Here is a 17,350-nt window from a genome sequence, read left to right as displayed (position 1 = left end):
GATTTGGACAATAAGCAGACAGTCTGGACTGTAGGAGACTGAGGAAAAAACCTGCAGAACTGCACAGTCCCTGGTGTTTAAGTTTGGATTTCAAAGAGATTTTCATCATGGTGTTTGTATTTACGGAGGTGATTGGTATGGTCTTTGTTTTCTTCTTAATATCTAGAATGGTTTTTCTATGACAAGCCTCATTAAGGAACTCAATTTGTGTGTTTGTTTTTTGGAAAAGTACAGATGGACTTCTATTTATAATTAAGTACATAATTGCGCAGCTTTGCTTAGACTTGAAAGACGTGATAAGGATAAAAGAAGAACTAAGATGTCGCATGCAAATATGACGCAGCACGGAATAATGAGAATTCTTCCCTTCCTTCTTCTAGCAGACTTTATAATGACTTGAGATAAGAATTTGGGATAACATATGGGCATCTGTTTGCCGAATTTCTTCATTATGAGGGAGAGAAAAGGCTTAATGGATATCTAGCAGCCCCCCCTCTAGGGCCCGGAGAGGAGGGGGACTGTGTGATCCTCAGAAAAGCCAATCGATTGCCTAATGACTTATATCTGTGGAATACAGTTCCTTTACATTGCAATATTGCAAACAGTATGCTCGACAAACAACGTGGGAACTAGGGCTTCGATAAATTTTAATTGATAGATTTGGACACCAGCCTGGATTGGAAGATTGGAATGAAGTAAGGAAAAGCTGCGCTAACAAATAGACAGTGGAAAAATATATATACTGTATATTCTGGTGTATAAAACTACTTTTTAATACAGGAAAATCTTCTCAAAAGTCAGGGGTCGTCTTATACATCAGGTGGAGAATCTGCGGTTGAGTATATCTCAAACTCTATATTTTAACTGGAAAAGTTGGGGGTCGTCATATACGCCCAGTCGTCTTATACGCCGGAAAATACGGTACATACAAATAAAGCTGTACTTCGTGGATGAAAGGATTTATGATTTCTGACATGATTGAGAATCCAGTAACCAGGAACTGAAAATTTTAAAGTATTAAGATTGGAATGTGGAAAATATAAGAATAACAGAAGAAAGCAGGAATGAAGATCGGAAATATACTTCAGAAGTCCAGACTGTGGGGAGCCCGGAAAAATTAATAATGAATAATTTGGACTGAAATTTGGTTTTTTATTTATTTTAGTTCATTGTTTTTAATTGGATTATATGTTAACTGGCTGTTTTTATTGGAAAATTGATAAAGATGATTTAAAAAAAGAAAGTAAGAGTAGCCACGTCAATGCGGACGTTTGTACCCATTTCACAGATTAGTTGTGCAAAAACACACCTCCCCTCCTCTGGGCTCTTGGCCCCCTGAGGCCTCTACCAAAAGATGAGAATAATTCACGGACTAGTTTCAAAATCCACAAAATGTGATTAAATGGAGAAAAAACTCCTTCCTCCTTACCGATTGGCCTGTCTCTGGAGTCCAACGGAGTTCTCTCTACCCGAGACGAATCCGGACCCATTTCTGGAAACTGATCCTTCCCCTGCAAGAGCAACAAGCATTCAAAAGAATCAGATTAGAACTAAGAAATGTTCCCTGGGCAAGTGAGGATGAGTCTTGCTAGGAACCAGGGCTGGATTGCACCAAAACTCAGACTGAGCTTTGAATGGATGAGTGAGTCATCTGTACTAAGTGTAACTGGGACCCAAGGCAATCGTGGGGGTCCCTCCCACCCCCAAATGTCAGGGCACATTTCTTTCCTGCTTCTGCCTCATGTTCCAGCACTTGAAATCTCCCACATTCTCAAGACTCTTGGAGTGGGTCCCTCTTTCTTTATTCTGAGGGCCAGATCTTCACCTGGCCAACACTGAGAGCCAAGTGGGTGGAGCCAAAGAACAGGTGGGTGGGACAAAATAACATGTGGGTGGGGCCAAAGGACAGTGTTAAAAAATGAGAGATGTAGGATTTGCCTTCTTTCTGTTTTGTAATTAGTTTTATACTCTTCTTAATATTGTGATTTACTGTTTCAATCAGCCATTGGAATTTTGGGTGAAGATCAAGTAATTGTTTGTGATGATTGGGGGGGGGGGGGAGCTTGTCAGAAGAGGAGGGGAGACCCCTATTCCTCTTCACCAGCCAGAATCATCCCTACCTCTTGGCCTCCCTCATCCCACGCTCCTGCCTCTGAGTCTAGATTGCTCTCTGCCACAGATCCCCCCACTAAACCCCGTTATCCCTTCAGCTTCAGATTCCTTCTCCTCCCAGTTTTCTCCCTCTGACCACTCATCATTGCCCCCAAACCCCTCCCCTGGCCCTGATCCGCCTTCCCTTGCGCGTTCCCCTCACCATTCCTCTGTGCCAACCCAGTCCATGCAGCTCCCTCATTGCATCCTTTATTCTGTTATCACCAGGTTGGGCTCTGCTTTCCTTTTGGGTGAAGGCAGTCCAGCCTCCTTTTCTCTCGGGTGCCAACCTGGAGCTTCTTCTGGGAAGCCCACCAGCAGGGCTTGAGCCCAAGGGCAACTCTCTCCCCCCCTGCACTTCCCAGCAGCTGGCATTCAGAAGCATGGCTGCCTCCAACTGTGGGGGCCAGGAGCCATGGCTAGCCCTCTGCTCCCCCCTGAATTGGCCTCATCCTCCTCTAAAGGCATCTGGATGGTGACCATCCCTTCCTCCTGTGGGAGGGAGTTCCATGGGTCTAACTGCGCACTGTGACATAGAAGGACTTTGTTTATCATAGAGGACAAGGTTTTAGTTCAGCCCCCCAAATGTTTTCACCTGGGCTAAAAAACGTGACTGATTCCTCAGTCCCAAAGAGATTCCTTTGCATGCCCTTTTCTTCCTGACTCAGTGACCCCCCCCCCTCCCCAAAGGAGCGAGCGGCGTCTTCATGCAAAGGAAGAAGAGAGTTGCAGACCTCCTGCTACTTGCAACCTCCCTGGTTTTGCAGAGGGGAAGGGGGGGGGCAGAACCTTTTGGGGATCCCCCTGCAGGAGCTGAGCAGGCTCCCCATGGACCCGCCCCCTGCAGCCCTGGGACACCCCCGCCCCACTTCTCCCCAATGCACCCTAAGGCAGAAAAGAGAGGAAACTCACCAGCTCCCTGAAGGGAAACTGAGGCAGCTCCTGTGGAGGAGACGAAAACCCCCCTCCCCCTCTTGCAGGGAGGAACCTGGGAAAGGGGGAGGGGCTTTTGTTCGGGAGGACCTCGTCCCTCGCCCTTTATTTCCTGTCCTCTCTAGCAATGCAGCTCAGTTCCTTTTAACCCTTGCAAGGTGGAGCAAACGGACTTCACATTTTGTCTCTCTCTCTCTCTCTCAGGAGCCCAGGAGGAGCCACGTGAATTGCAGAAATCAACCCGAGTAAGGCAGGAGAGCTCAGCTGTTGGAACACGAGTCTCTTTGATCTCAGGGTCTTGGGCAGGGCAAGAGATTCCTACGTGGCCGGGGGTTGGGCTAGATGACTTTGGGGGTCCCTAAGAAGGATGACTCCGTGGCCCTCGTGGCTGGCCTTCTGCGCTGCTGCTTTGAACCCTTGCAAAGCGGAGCTCCCCAAGCTCCTTTTCTTTCTCTCTGTCTCTCTCAGGAGCCACGCAGCCAGAGGGGTCTTCTTTGGGGGACACTCCTGGCTGCCCTGCACCCTCCCCTGCAGCAGGAGGAGCACGGAAGGTCCGGAGGGGGAGAGGCTCTGCAAGGACATCCTCCTGGCGGGCCTTTTCCTCGCCAAACTCTCCGGGCACCAGCCTGGCTTTCCTTTGGATGCCAACAGCACCCTGAAAGGACTCAGACCTGAACTCGGAGGTCAAACACTGCCTTAAAACCGCACCAGCCTCTTCCCAACCCCATTTCCTTCGGTGTTACTGTCTTATTTTTTCTTCCTAATAAAGCAGTTCCCTTTTGATATTTGCTACTTTCCCAAATAAAGACAACTCTTCTTGTGATATGTGGAAGCTCTAGATAAACATACATATAACTATTTGTATCACCATGTAGAACTACAATCACTTCCAGAAGACATTCAAAAACTGAGGCCAAAGAAAAAATGGAAAAACATGCAGCGGAAGACTTCCGATGTCCAAGGAGTGCTCAAAAACTGAAACAATTACTTCTGGGTTTTTGGCATTCAAAAATTGAAACGTTCAGCTTCGAAGACACTAAAAAAACCAAGGTTCAGCTGTATATCAAATAAACTTTATTTGTCTAGTATCGTTTAGATTTCACTATATAGCCTTGCTTCTCGAGCCTTACAATCAGCGACGGAAATGAGGATGGAAACTTTGCACCGGGGATGCAATATTTTATTAAAACAATGCAATGAGATTCTATTCCCTCTTTAAACGCATTCCTGCCCTTAGCTCTTCCCTTCCCTTGACTTAAGCTTCTCACAGAAGAAAGGAAAATGTAAAGTATGTGAATTGCTCGTGTGGTAAGAATTTGCTTCTACATCACCGGTTCGTGACCCATGGGAGGGAATACCTGAAAAAAAAGCTCAGAAGCAAGAGAATGAGAGCAATCTCAGCATCCTGCAGGGACCTGGTTTAGGCAAACTATTGCAATAGGACAGCCTTGCTAACCATTTGTTCAGCAGAACAGCTAGTTCGAAAAGGCTATTAGAAGGAAGATTATATACACAGCACACAAAGACTCATAAAATGCCACAACACTCTTCCACTTGCATCAAGAAAGGTTACAGGTCATGGGACGAGTGGCTTAATGTGATATTGACTCCTCTGAAATTACCTTGCGGTGTCCCAAGAATGCCCAGGTCATTTGGGTCTCATATGTCTCACTTTGATACCATGCCCATGGCAACCGGACTTCCATGGGACTGTTGACATTTCATTCCCATATCTTACTTCCCTGGTACTAAAAGATATCAAAGACCTTTGAGGAGATAGGTGAGTTCTCACACGGATGCTAGCTCAACTCCTCCCTCTTTCTCAAAACATCACCTGCCCTTCTAGGGTTAGATAAGGCTTTACACACCAGAGCTTTACGCACTGCAGGAGGGTGGCATGAGGATTACAAAATGCAGGCACACAATAATCAAGCTTTAATACATTCTTTCAAAAAGGCTAAATGCAATTAATACTAGGACACTTTGAACATAATCAAAATCTATAATATCTAATATTCAATCAACGTTCACAATTCTTACACCAAGTCCTTCGTAGGAAAGCTCAGCAGGGACAGCGACCTCATCAGTGTCGCCAAATCACTCTGATCCCTCACCCCAGGCATGACGGGAAGAAAATATTCAATGAATGAATAAATCTCTATTTGCGCCAGCCACCGGCCATACCAATAAAACAACAATATAATATACAAAGAATAAAAATAAAAAGTCCGTTATATAAAATAAGGTACATTGTAGGGTCTTGAGTCAATAGTCAAATAGTGGATCTCATTCTAACTGTCTCAGCTGAAAAGCTTGCAACCTTAGCTGTCACCTGCTCATCTTGATCTGCCAAGAGAAAGGAAACTATGATGAAGGCATTAAACACCTTGGCCAAGAACTTGCAGGTCACAGTTCTGCGTATGTACTAGGAATTACTATGGGGCACCAGATGTGGCAAAGAACCCAGCTGCAATCCTCACCTCATACGAACTGAAGTCTCCTAAAATTAAATCTGTATAAAGTCACTACTATAATTTGCCCCCAATGTGAGTTCTTTCATGGGAAGCGAGGCCGGCCCTGTGACTGAAGCTCTTTACATATTCTTTGCACTGAAATTCTTGCTGTGATTTCTTTGATGGATCTTGAGTTTGGCTTTCTCAATGAATCTCTTTCCACATTCCAAGCACTGATAGGGTTTCTCCCCTGTATGAATTCTGTGATGGGTTGTGAGATGGGCGCTCTGGGTGAATTTCTTTCCACATTCAAAACACTGATACGGCTTCTCCCCTGTATGAATTCTTTGATGGACACTGAGAAGGCCTCTTTGAATGAAGCTCTTTCCACATTCGAAACACTGATATGGCTTCTCCCCTGTATGAATTCTTTGATGGACACGGAGAAGGCCTCTTTGAATGAAGCTCTTTCCACATTCGAAACACTGATATGGCTTCTCCCCTGTATGAATTCTTTGATGGACACGGAGAAGGCCTCTTTGAATGAAGCTCTTTCCACATTCAAAACACTGATATGGCTTCTCCCCTGTATGAATTCTTTGATGGACACGGAGAAGGCCTCTTTGAATGAAGCTCTTTCCACATTCGAAACACTGATACGGCTTCTCCCCTGTATGAATACTTTGATGGACACGGAGAAGGCCTCTTTGAATGAAGCTCTTTCCACATTCGAAACACTGATATGGCTTCTGCCTAGTATGACTTCTCTGATGGACAGTGAGCTGGCGTCTTTCAATGAAACTCTTTCCACATTCTTGGCAATGATGTGGTTTCACCTCGCTGTGAATTCTTTGATGGATCGTGAGTTTGGCCTTCTCAATGAATCTCTTTCCACATTCCAAGCACTGATAGGGTTTCTCCCCTGTATGAATTCTTTGATGGATCTTGAGTCTGGCCTTTTCAATGAATCTCTTTCCACATTCCAAGCACTTATATACCTCACTGTGAATTCTTTCATGGATCGTGAGTTTGGCCTTCTGAATGAATTTCTTTCCACATTCCAAGCACTGATAAGGTTCCTCCCCTGTATGAATTCTCTGATGGATAGTAAACTGGTTTTTTCTATTGAATCTCTTGCCACATTCCAAGCACTGATAGGGTTTCTCCCCTGTATGAATTCTCTGATGGACAGTGAGATGGCATTTTATTCTGAATCTCTTATCACATTCCAAGCAGTGATAGGGTTTTTCCCCTGTATGAATTGTCTGATGAACAGTAAGCGTCTTTCTCTGACTGAAGCTCTTTCCACACTCTTGGCACCGAAAGAGTTTCTCTCCTCTATGAATTCTTTTATGGGAAGCGAGATTTCCCCCATTACTGAAGCTCTTTCCACACTCTTGGCACTGATAGGGTTTTTCCCCTGTATGAATTCTCTGATGAACAGTGAGCGTCTTTCTCTGACTGAAGCTCTTTCCACACTCTTGGCACCGATAGGGTTTCTTCTCAATGGGACTTCTTTGATTTGAAGTGGAATGGGAGCTCTGACTAAAGCTCTCTCTGCACTCGGAATATGGATATGAATTTCCCGCTGTGTGGATTTTGTCGTGGTCTCCCTTGTTGTTCAGCTCCAATTCATCACCACCTGCAACTGAGAGGGAAACGGATTACAGCCTCAGGAAGAAATGGAGCCCCAAATCATGGAGCAGTGCTAATTAATGCTTGTGACCCAGGAATAACTAAAGAGATTTAGATGCGAGGTCTTCCTACAGGGTTCACTGCCTGAGATTCATAAAGCCTGGTTATTTTCTGGGATGGATTTTGTTTGGTCCAATCATGGGATCTGTGCAATCTCTAATGTCACCCGTCTCTTTAGACAACCAAGGCTAGAAAGAAGCAAGAACAGAAACAAAAAATCTGACCTGAACTTCCTGAATCACTTTGAACCTACATTGAAGAAGGCCTTGTGCAGTTTAGAGGAGCCTGAAAAAAATACGGAGGGGTATCTTGTGTACCGCAGAGGCTCTTTGGCTGAGCTCCTTTCCCCGTGCTCAGCACCCTGCACCCCTGGTGTCCCTGGCCCTATGAGGGGAAGGAGAGGGGTCAACTTTCCTCCTCCTCCTCCTCTGCATCTGGCCATGATGATAATGATAAAAATAATTGTAATAATTTTATTATTTATAACCCGCCCATCTGGATGGGTTTCATGCTTTGAAATGGCAGAACTGGAAAAAGAATATTGACAGGGAAAGCAGTCAACAGTCTTCCAAACAAGGCTTGCTGTGGGAGTGTTAGAATCCCAAGTGCTGTGGGTGCTGCTGTTGAGCCCCATTGAAAAATCAGAGGTTCCTCCCATAGAGATATGTCTTGAATTTCAAAGCAGATAGGATGATCCAAGAGGAAGCCTTACCGAGAGACTCGAAGATCCCACAATTCTCCTCCATGACTTCTTTGTGCAGAGCTCTCTGGTCAGGATCCAGCAATGCCCACTCTTCATCTGTGAAATGGACAGCTACATCTTCAAAGCAAACTGGACCCTAAAAGAAAAAGGGAATTGTTTTCCTCTTATACAACATCAAGGTGAACTGTTACACTTCTGCTCTGTTGTCTTCTGCCTCTTGATTGATGTTATGTTTTAATGGGATTCTTCTTCTGCACATTTCATTCTGGAAACATTTCCATTTGCCACATGGAACGATCCCCTTTCTTCTTTCCCTTTGTGCTGTTCTTGCTGGGTGGGGACGACCCTCCTGATGCCCTATAGACAACTTCAAGGTGCGCAGGTGGGCAATGACAGGGGGATGAGAGGGGGAAAGCCCCCTATTGCAACTGATGGGGTGAATCCTGGCCACTGTTTGGTATGGTGTGTAAACTGCTTAGAAGCCTATTTGAGCCTCCAACCCTTCTTTCCTTGGCGGTTCCTCCCACCATTCCTTTGTGTCCAACCAACCCATGACACCCTCTTTCCCCACATGTCTCCTTCCTCCTACCTGCTCTGGTTCCACAGGGGCAGCGTCCCCTTTGCCACCAAGAATAGATGGACAAACAGGTCTTGCTGGCATCGTTCTGTCTCCTACGAGAGAAAGGGGTAGGTGCATGCTTCACTCAGAGGGAAAACTACAGGTGGGCCTTCAGAAAAGTAAGAGTAGGGGCTTCCTGTTTCCAGCAGTGGGAAATGGCTGACTCCGATATGATCAGACCTCAGCCGTGCCGATAATTCAGGGTCAGTATGTGGGTAATTGGCCCTGGCAGACTCCCCAGGATGGGGGAGGACTGTCTCGATGACCCGCGGATTGCCTGAGATTGCCCACTTGCAACAAGATTCAAGTGGCAGGGCTCTGGGTCCCAGAGCGTGACACAGCTGGCACTCTCCGGTCACTCCCATAACCGGGAATATCTGTTTGATAAAATAATTAGATTTGGACAATAAGCAGACATAGTCTGGACTGAAGGAGACTGAGGAAAAAACCTGCAGAACTGCACAGTCCCTGGTGTTTAAGTTTGGATTTCAAAGAGATTTTCATCATGGTGTTTGTATTTACCGAGGTGATTGGTACGTTCTTTGTTTTCTTCTTAATATCTAGAATGGTTTTTCTACGCCAAGCCTCATTAAGGAACTCAATTTGTGTGCTTGTTTTTTGGAAAAGTACAGATGGACTTCTATTTATAATTAAGTACATAATTGCGCAGCTTTGCTTAGACTTGAAAGATGTGATAAGGATAAAAGAAGAAATAAGATGTCGCATGCAAATATGACGCAGCATGGAATAACGAGAATTCTTCCCTTCTTTGAGGGAAGTTGGAAATATCTTTTAGTGGACTTTATAATGACTTGAGATAACAATTTGGGATAACATATAGGCATATGTTTGCAGAATTTCTTCATTATGAGGGAGAGAAGGCTTAATGGATATCTAACAGCCCCCCCTCTAGGGCCCGGAGGGGAGGGGGACTGTGTGATCCTCAGAAAAGCCAATTGATCGCCTAATGACTTATATCTGTAGAATACAGTTCCTTCACATTGCAATATTGCAAACAGTGTGCTCAACAAACGACGGGGAAACTAGGGCTTCGATAAATTTTAATTGATAGATTCGGACACCAGCCTGGATTGGAAGATCGGGATGAAGTAAGGAAAAGCTGCGCTGACAAATAGACAGTGGAAATACATATATACATACAAATAAAGCTGTACTTGATGGATGAAAGGATTTATGATTTCTGACATGATTGAGAATCCAATAACCAGGGACGGAAAATTTTAAAGTGTTAAGATCGGAATGTGGAAAATGTAAGAACAACAGAAGAAAGCAGGAACTATAGGAGAACTATAGGAGATATACTTCAGAGGTCCAGACTGTAGGGATCCCAGAAAAATTAATAATTCATAATTTGGACTGTAATTTGGTTTTATTTTAGTTTATTGTTTTTAATTGGATTATATGTTAACTGGCTGTTTTTATTGGAAAATTAATAAAGATGATTTTAAAAAGGAAAGTAAGAGTAGCCACATCAATGTGGACGCTTGTACCCATTTCACAGATTAGTTGTGCAAAAATACACCACCCCTCCTCTGGGCTCTTGGACCCCTGTGACCACCACCAAAAGATGAGAATAATTCACGGATTAGTTTCTAAAATCCACAAAGTGTGATTAAATGGAGAAAAAACTCCTTCACCCTTACCCAGTGGCCTTTCTCTGGAGTCCAACGGAGTTCTCTCTACCTCAGAGGAATCCAGACCCATTTGTGGAAACTGATCCTTCCCCTGCAAGAGCAACAAGCATTCAAAAGAATCAGAAGTGGAATGGCAAAGGACACCAACACTTTAGGGGTATCGGATATCATTCCTCGGATGCTTTCCAAAAAAAGGATGACAAAATGAGTAGAGAATTGGGGGATACTCTCCCTCAAGTTCGGAGCCCCTTGGGAGTATCCAGAGGAAAGTCTCTCTCACCTGCTTTCTCTCCTCTGCCTGACTCAGGAGGAAACCTTCGGCCAGGGCCACCGCCTGGGAACTGGTCTCCGCTCCACATTCCCTCACCCAGCTCTCCATCTCTGGGGGAAGGACAGCCAGGAACTGCTCCAAGATCACCAGGTCCAGCATCTCAGCTTTCGTGTGGGTTTCTGGTTTCAGCCACTGACGGCAAAGGTGGTAGAGTCGGTTGCAAACCTCTCGGGGTCCTTTGGCCTCCTGGTAGCAAAGCCGCCCGAGATGCTGGCTCTGCACATCTGAGCGGAGGGTGTCCTCCTCACCCAGGATCCTTTGGACAGACTTCCCCCAGAATCCGCCATGGCTAAGAGTTTGGATGGAATGAAGTCTTCCTGCTTCAGGCCCAGCTGACTCTTGCTCTTCCATCTCTGTTCTCTGGACACCTCCAAGAAATCGAAAGAAGTCCCTACGTCTTCTGCCAAGTTCTGCCTGTCCTAATGAGACGTTTTAGCAAATCCTAAAAAGCAAATACATTTTTCTGATATGAAATTAAAACACAGTCAGGTGAATAGAAATGTCCCCTGGGCAAGCGAGGATGAGTCTTGCTAGGAACCAGGGCTGGACTGCACCACAACTCAGACTGAGCTTTGAATGGATGAGTGAGTCATCTGTACTAAGTGTAACTGGGACCCAAGGCAATCGTGGGGGTCCCTCCCACCCCCAAATGTCAGGGCACATTTCTTTCCTGCTTCTGCCTCATGTTCCAACACTTGTAATCTCCCACATTCTCAAGACTCTTGGGGTGGGTCCCTCTTTCTTTATTCTGAGGGCCAGATCTTTGGCAAGAAAAATCTTGGGCCTCCCTAATGGGACAATGGTGGCTCAACTGAGAATGGAACTGGGCCTATCATCCATCGTAGCAAGAGCCCATATCAGGATAATTACCTTCTACAAATCGCTTGCTGAAACTCCAAATTCTCTACTAGCCAAACAAGCCTTTTCAGCCTTCACCGGCAGCAGCATCTGGTCAAGAGGCATGGAGTCCATTTGTCACCGCTACTCCCTTCCAGACTTCGCAGCCCTATCCTCATGGGACAAGGACAAAATTCGAGACTGAATTCTTGCTAGGGACGCTGCCCTTGATCAAAAACTATCTAATGTGGCCAGACTCTCCACGTGGTTCCCTCGTGTGAAGGTAGTTAGATCTCTGGCCCACTATCTGAGTGATCTGATGGATCCTACGCTGAGAAGGGCCTTTGCACTGGCTCGATTTCATGCCATTCCCACAGCATTCCTACAGGGTGTATTTTCCAATACCCCTCTGGATCTTCGACTCTGCCCATGCAACAATGGAAAGATAGAGGACTTTATTCACTTCTTCCTCTACTGCCCACTATATGCCTCAATAAGATCCAGGCTTCTCCCTCTAATCCCGCCGACTATCGCCAGGGACGATGACCGCATGAAATATCTACTGGTGGATGCCAACCCCTTGGTTTCACGTGGAGTGGCCATCTACATATTACAGGCCCTGAAACTCAGGACCACCTTTTTGGCTAACTTGCCTTAGCCTTAGTCTTATGTATATTCCCAACATGGACACTGTCGTCACGCCCTCTAGTGCTTTTTTATTTTATTTGTTTTAACCTGTACGATTTTACTTCCAATTGTTTAAACTGTATCTGTTGTATTCTCTGCATAATCGTGTCAGGCTACTGCCTGGTCTTCTACTATGTGCTAATGCAATAAAGAAAAGAAAGATCCCCCCCCCCTCACTAAGCCCCGTTACCTCTTCAGCTTCAGCTTCCTCCTCCTCCCAGTCTTCTCCCTCTCACCACTCATCATTGCCCCCAAACCCCTCCCCTGGCCCAAAGCTGCCTTGCCTTCCTTTGGGGGTTCCCCAGCTGGTTCCCCCCACCATTCCTCTGTGCCCCTCCCTGTCCATGCAGCTCCCTCCTTGCATCCTTTATTCTGTTATCACCAGGTTGGGCTCTCCAAAAAGAACAGGTGGGTGGGACCAAATAACTTGACGGCAGGGCTGGAATCATCCTTACCTCTTGGCCTCCCTCATCCCACGCTCCTGCCTCTGAGTCTAGAATGCTCTCTGCCGCAGATTCCCCCCGCTCACTAAGCCCTGTTACCTCTTCAGCTTCAGATTCCTCCTCCTCCCAGTCTTCTCCCTCTCACCACTCATCATTGCCCCCAAACCCCTCCCCTGATCCAGAGCTGCCTTCCCTTGGGGGTTCCCCAGCTTGTCCCCTCACCATTCCTCTGTGCCCCTCCCTGTCCATGCAGCTCCCTCTTTGCATCCTTTATTCTGTTATCACCTGGTTGGGCTCTGCTTTCCTTTTGGGTGAAGACAGTCCAGTCTCCTGTTCTCTCAGGTGCCAACCTGGAGCCTCTTTTGGGAAGCCCACCAGCAAGGCTGGAGCCCAAGGGCAACTCTCTCCCCCTGCACTTCCCAGCACCTCTGATCCTCCCTGAATTGGCCTCATCCTTCTCTAAAGCCATCTGGCCTGGTGACCATCCCTTCCTCCAGTGGGAGGGAGTTCCATGGGTCTATCTGCGCACTGTGACATAGAAGGAATTTGTTTATCATAGAGGACAAGGTTTTAGTTCTACCTCCAAAAATTTCCACCAAATCTAATGAACGTGACTGATTCCTCAATCCCAACGGGATTCCTTTGCATGCCCTTTCCTTCCTGACTCAGTGACCCCCCTCCCCAAAGGAGGAAGCGGCGTCTTGATGCGAAGGAAGAAGAGAGTTACAGACCTCCTGCTACTTGCAGCCTCCCTGGTTTTGCAGAGGGGAAGGGGGGGCAGAACCTCTTGGGGATCCCCCTGCAGGAGCTGAGCAGCCTCCCCATGGACCCGCCCCCTGCAGCCCTGGGACACCCCCGCCCCACTTCTCCCCAATGCACCCTAAGGCAGAAAAGAGAGGAAACTCACCAGGTCCCTGAAGGGAAACTGAGGCAGCTCCTGCAGAGGAGACGAAAACCCCCCTCCCCCTCTTGCAGTGAGGAACCTGGGAAAGGGGGAGGGGCGTTTGCCCGGGAGGACCTCGTCCCTCTCCCTTTATTTCCTGTCTTTTCTAGGAAAGCAGCCGAGTTGCTTTTAACCCTTGCAAGGTGGAGCAAACCAACCTCACATTTTCTCTCTCTCTCTCTGAGGAGCCCAGGAGGAGCCACGTGAATTGCAGAAATCAGCCCGAATAAGGCAGGAGAGCTCAGCTGGTAGAACACAAATCTCTTTGATCTCAGGGTCTTGGGCAGGGCAAGAGATTCCTACGTGGCCGGGGGTTGGGCTAGATGACTTTGGGGGTCCCTAAGAAGGATGAGTCCGTGGCCCTCGTGGCTGGCCTTCTGCGCTGTTCCTTTGAACCCTTGCAAAGCGGAGCTCCCCAGGCTCCCTTCTCTCTCTCTCTCTCTCTCTCTCAGGAGCCACGCAGCCAGAGGGGTCTTCTTTGGGGGACCCTCCTGGCTGCCCTGCACCCTCCCCTGCAGCACTTGCGGTGCAGAGAGACAACAGCCTCCTCCTTCTCCATGCAGGAAGGGATGGGGCAGGCATAGGCAACCTTCGGCTCTCCAGATGTTTCGGACTACAATTCCCATCATCCCTGACCACTGGTCCTGTTAGCTAGGGATCATGGGAGTTGTAGGCCAAAACATCTGGAGAGCCGAAGGTTGCCTATGCCTGCGATGGGGGATCCTTTGCTCTGGGGAGCCTCCTCCCTTTATTCCCGGTCCTCTCTAGGAATCCAGCTCAGTTCCTTTTAACCCTTGGCGAGCCGGGCGAACCCAGCTACCCTCTCTCCCTCTGCAAAGCATAGCCTGCACCCATGGGGGTCTTCTTTGGGGGACCCTCTGGGCTGGCTTCTGAGCTGCTCCCTCCCTTGGAAACAGAAGCAGGAGGAGCACGGAAGGTCCGGAGGGGGAGAGGCTCTGCAAGGACATCCTCCTGGCGGGCCTTTTCCTCGCCAAGCTCTCCGGGCACCAGCCTGGCTTTCCTTTGGATGCCAACAGCACCCTGAAAGGACTGAGACCTGAACTCTGAGGTCAAACACTGCCTTAAAACCGCATCAGCCTCTTCCCAACCCCATTTCCTTCGGTGTTACTGTCTTATTTTTTCTTCCTAATAAAGCATTTCCCTTTTGATATTTGCTACTTTCCCAAATAGACAAATCTTCTTGTGATATATGGAAGCTCTAGTTAAAATTTTTTGTTGTTGTTCAGTCGTTCAGTCGTGTCCGACTCTTCGTGACCCCATGGACCAGAGCACGCCAGGCACGCCTATCCTTCACTGCCTCTCGCAGTTTGGCCAAACTCATGTTAGTAGCTTCGAGAACACTGTCCAACCATCTCATCCTCTGTCGTCCCCTTCTCCTTGTGCCTTCCATCTTTCCCAACATCAGGGTCTTTTCTAGGGATTCTTCTCTTCTCATGAGGTGACCAAAGTACTGGAGCCTCAACTTCAGGATCTGTCCTTCTAGTGAGCACTCAGGGCTGATTTCTTTGAGAATGGATAGGTTTGATCTTCTTGCAGTCCATGGGACTCTCAAGAGTCTCCTCCAGCACCATAATTCAAAAGCATCAATTCTTCGGCGATCAGCCTTCTTTATGGTCCAGCTCTCACTTCCGTACATTACTACTGGGAAAACCATAGCTTTAACTATACGGACCTTTGTCGGCAAGGTGATGTCTTTGCTTTTTAAGATGCTGTCTAGGTTTGTCATTGCTTTTCTCCCAAGAAGCAGGCGTCTTCTAATTTCGTGACTGCTGTCACCATCTACAGTGATCATGGAACCCAAGAAAGTGAAATCTCTCACTGCCTCCATTTCTTCCCCTTCTATTTGCCAGGAGGTGATGGGACCAGTGGCCATGAGCTTAGTTTTTTTGATGTTGAGCTTCAGACCATATTTTGCACTCTCTTCTTTCACCCTCATTAAAAGGTTCTTTAATTCTTCCTCACTTTCTGCCATCAAGGTAGTATCATCAGCATATCTGAGGTTGTTGATATTTTTTCCGGCAATCTTAATTCCGGTTGGGGATTCATCCAGTCCAGCCTTTCGCATGATGAATTCTGCATATAAGTTAAATAAGCAGGGAGACAATATACAGCCTTGTCGTACTCCTTTCCCAATTTTGAACCAATCAGTTGTTCCATATCCAGTTCTAACTGTAGCTTCTTGTCCCACATAGAGATTTCTCAGGAGACAAATGAGGTGATCCGGCACTCCCATTTCTTTAAGAACTTGCCATAGTTTGCTGTGGTCGACACAGTCAAATGCTTTTGCATAGTCAATGAAGCAGAAGTAGATGTTTTTCTGGAACTCTCTGGCTTTCTCCATAATCCAGCGCATGTTTGCAATTTGGTCTCTGGTTCCTCTGCCCCTTCGAAATCCAGCTTGCACTTCTGGGAGTTCTCGGTCCACATACTGCTTAAGCCTGCCTTGTAGAATTTTAAGCATAACCTTGCTAGCGTGTGAAATGAGTGCAATTGTGCGGTAGTTGGAGCATTCTTTGGCACTGCCCTTCTTTGGGATTGGGATGTAGACTGATCTTCTCCAATCCTCTGGCCACTGCTGAGTTTTCCAAACTTGCTGGCATATTGAGTGTAGCACCTTAACAGCATCCTCTTTTAAAATTTTAAATAGTTCAGCTGGAATATCATCACTTCCACTGGCCTTGTTGTTAGCAAGGCTTTCTAAGGCCCATTTGACTTCACTCTCCAGGATGTCTGGCTCAAGGTCAGCAACCACATTACCTGGGGTGTATGAGACCTCCATATCTTTCTGGTATAATTCCTCTGTGTATTCTTGCCACCTCTTCTTGATGTCTTCTGCTTCTGTTAGGTCCTTTCCACTTTTGTCCTTAATTGTGGTAATCTTTGTACGAAATGTTCCTTTCATATCTCCAATTTTCTTGAATAAATCTGGTTTTTCCCATTCTGTTATTTTCCTCTATTTCTTTGCATTGCTCGTTTAGAAAGGCCCTCTTGTCTCTCCTTCCTATTCTTTGGAAATCTGCATTTAATTTCCTGTATCTTTCACGATCTCCTTCGCATTTTGCTTGTCTTCTCTCCCCCGCTATTTGTAAGGCCTCATTGGACAGCCACTTTGCTTTCTTGCACTTCTTTTTCATTGGGATGGTTTTCGTTGCTGTCTCCTGTATAATGTTACGAGCCTCCATCCACAGTTCTTCAGGTACTCTATCCACCAAATCTAAATCCTTGAACCTGTTCTTCACTTCAACTGTGTATTCATAAGGAATTTGATTTAGATTGAATCTTACTGGCCCAGTGGTTTTTCCTACTTTCTTCAGTTTAAGCTGGAATTTTGCTATAAGAAGCTGATGATCTGAGCCACAGTCAGCTCCAGGTCTTGTTTTTGCTGAGTGTATAGAGCTTCTCCATCTTTGGCTGCAGAGAATATAATCAATCTGATTTCGATGTTGCCCATCTGGTGATGTCCATGTGTAGAGTCGTCTCTTGTGTTGTTGGAAAAGAGTGTTTGTGATGACCAGCTTGTTCTCTTGACAGAACTCTATTAGCCTTTGCCCTGCTTCGTTTTGATCTCCAAGGCCAAACTTGCCAGTTGTTCCTTTTATCTCTTGACTCCCTACTTTAGCATTCCAATCCCCTATAATGAGAAGAACATCCTTCTTTGGTGTCATTTCTATAAGGTGTTGTAAGTCTTCATAGAATTGGTCAATTTCGGTTTTTTCAGCACTGGTAGTTGGTGCATAAACTTGGATTACTGTGATGTTAAGAGGTCTGCCTTGGATTCGTATCGAGATCATTCTATCATTTTTGAAATTGCATCCCAGTACAGCTTTCGCCACTCTTTTGTTGACTATGAGGGCCACTCCATTTCTTTTACGGGATTCC

The 17,350-nt window shown here is 46.5% G+C and overlaps 2 protein-coding genes and 1 long non-coding RNA gene across 4 annotated transcripts in view; all 3 read right to left on the bottom strand.

Moving 5' to 3' along the window:
* The window catches only part of LOC117051818 (zinc finger protein 850-like), an 87,183-nt gene that overhangs the window by 44,680 nt on the left and 25,153 nt on the right, over positions 1-17,350 (bottom strand). The gene's annotated exons all lie outside the window — the stretch shown is intronic.
* LOC117050807 (zinc finger protein 420-like) lies at positions 5,317-7,978 on the bottom strand. The gene is made up of 2 exons (XM_033156677.1): positions 7,945-7,978; positions 5,317-7,185 (listed from the first exon to the last, which is right to left on the bottom strand). Exons 1-2 carry the CDS (start codon positions 7,976-7,978, stop codon positions 5,678-5,680), a joined length of 1,542 nt encoding a protein of 513 aa, XP_033012568.1. The 3' UTR covers positions 5,317-5,677.
* LOC117051823 lies at positions 8,042-10,322 on the bottom strand. The gene is made up of 3 exons (XR_004427210.1): positions 10,219-10,322; positions 8,525-8,607; positions 8,042-8,071 (listed from the first exon to the last, which is right to left on the bottom strand). It is a non-coding gene; the product is annotated as an uncharacterized LOC117051823 (long non-coding RNA).

The sequence above is a fragment of the Lacerta agilis genome, chromosome 8 (assembly GCF_009819535.1).
Source record: "Lacerta agilis isolate rLacAgi1 chromosome 8, rLacAgi1.pri, whole genome shotgun sequence".
In the NCBI taxonomy this organism is placed as follows: domain Eukaryota; kingdom Metazoa; phylum Chordata; class Lepidosauria; order Squamata; family Lacertidae; genus Lacerta; species Lacerta agilis.
This window is presented reverse-complemented; position numbering and strand designations above follow the sequence as displayed.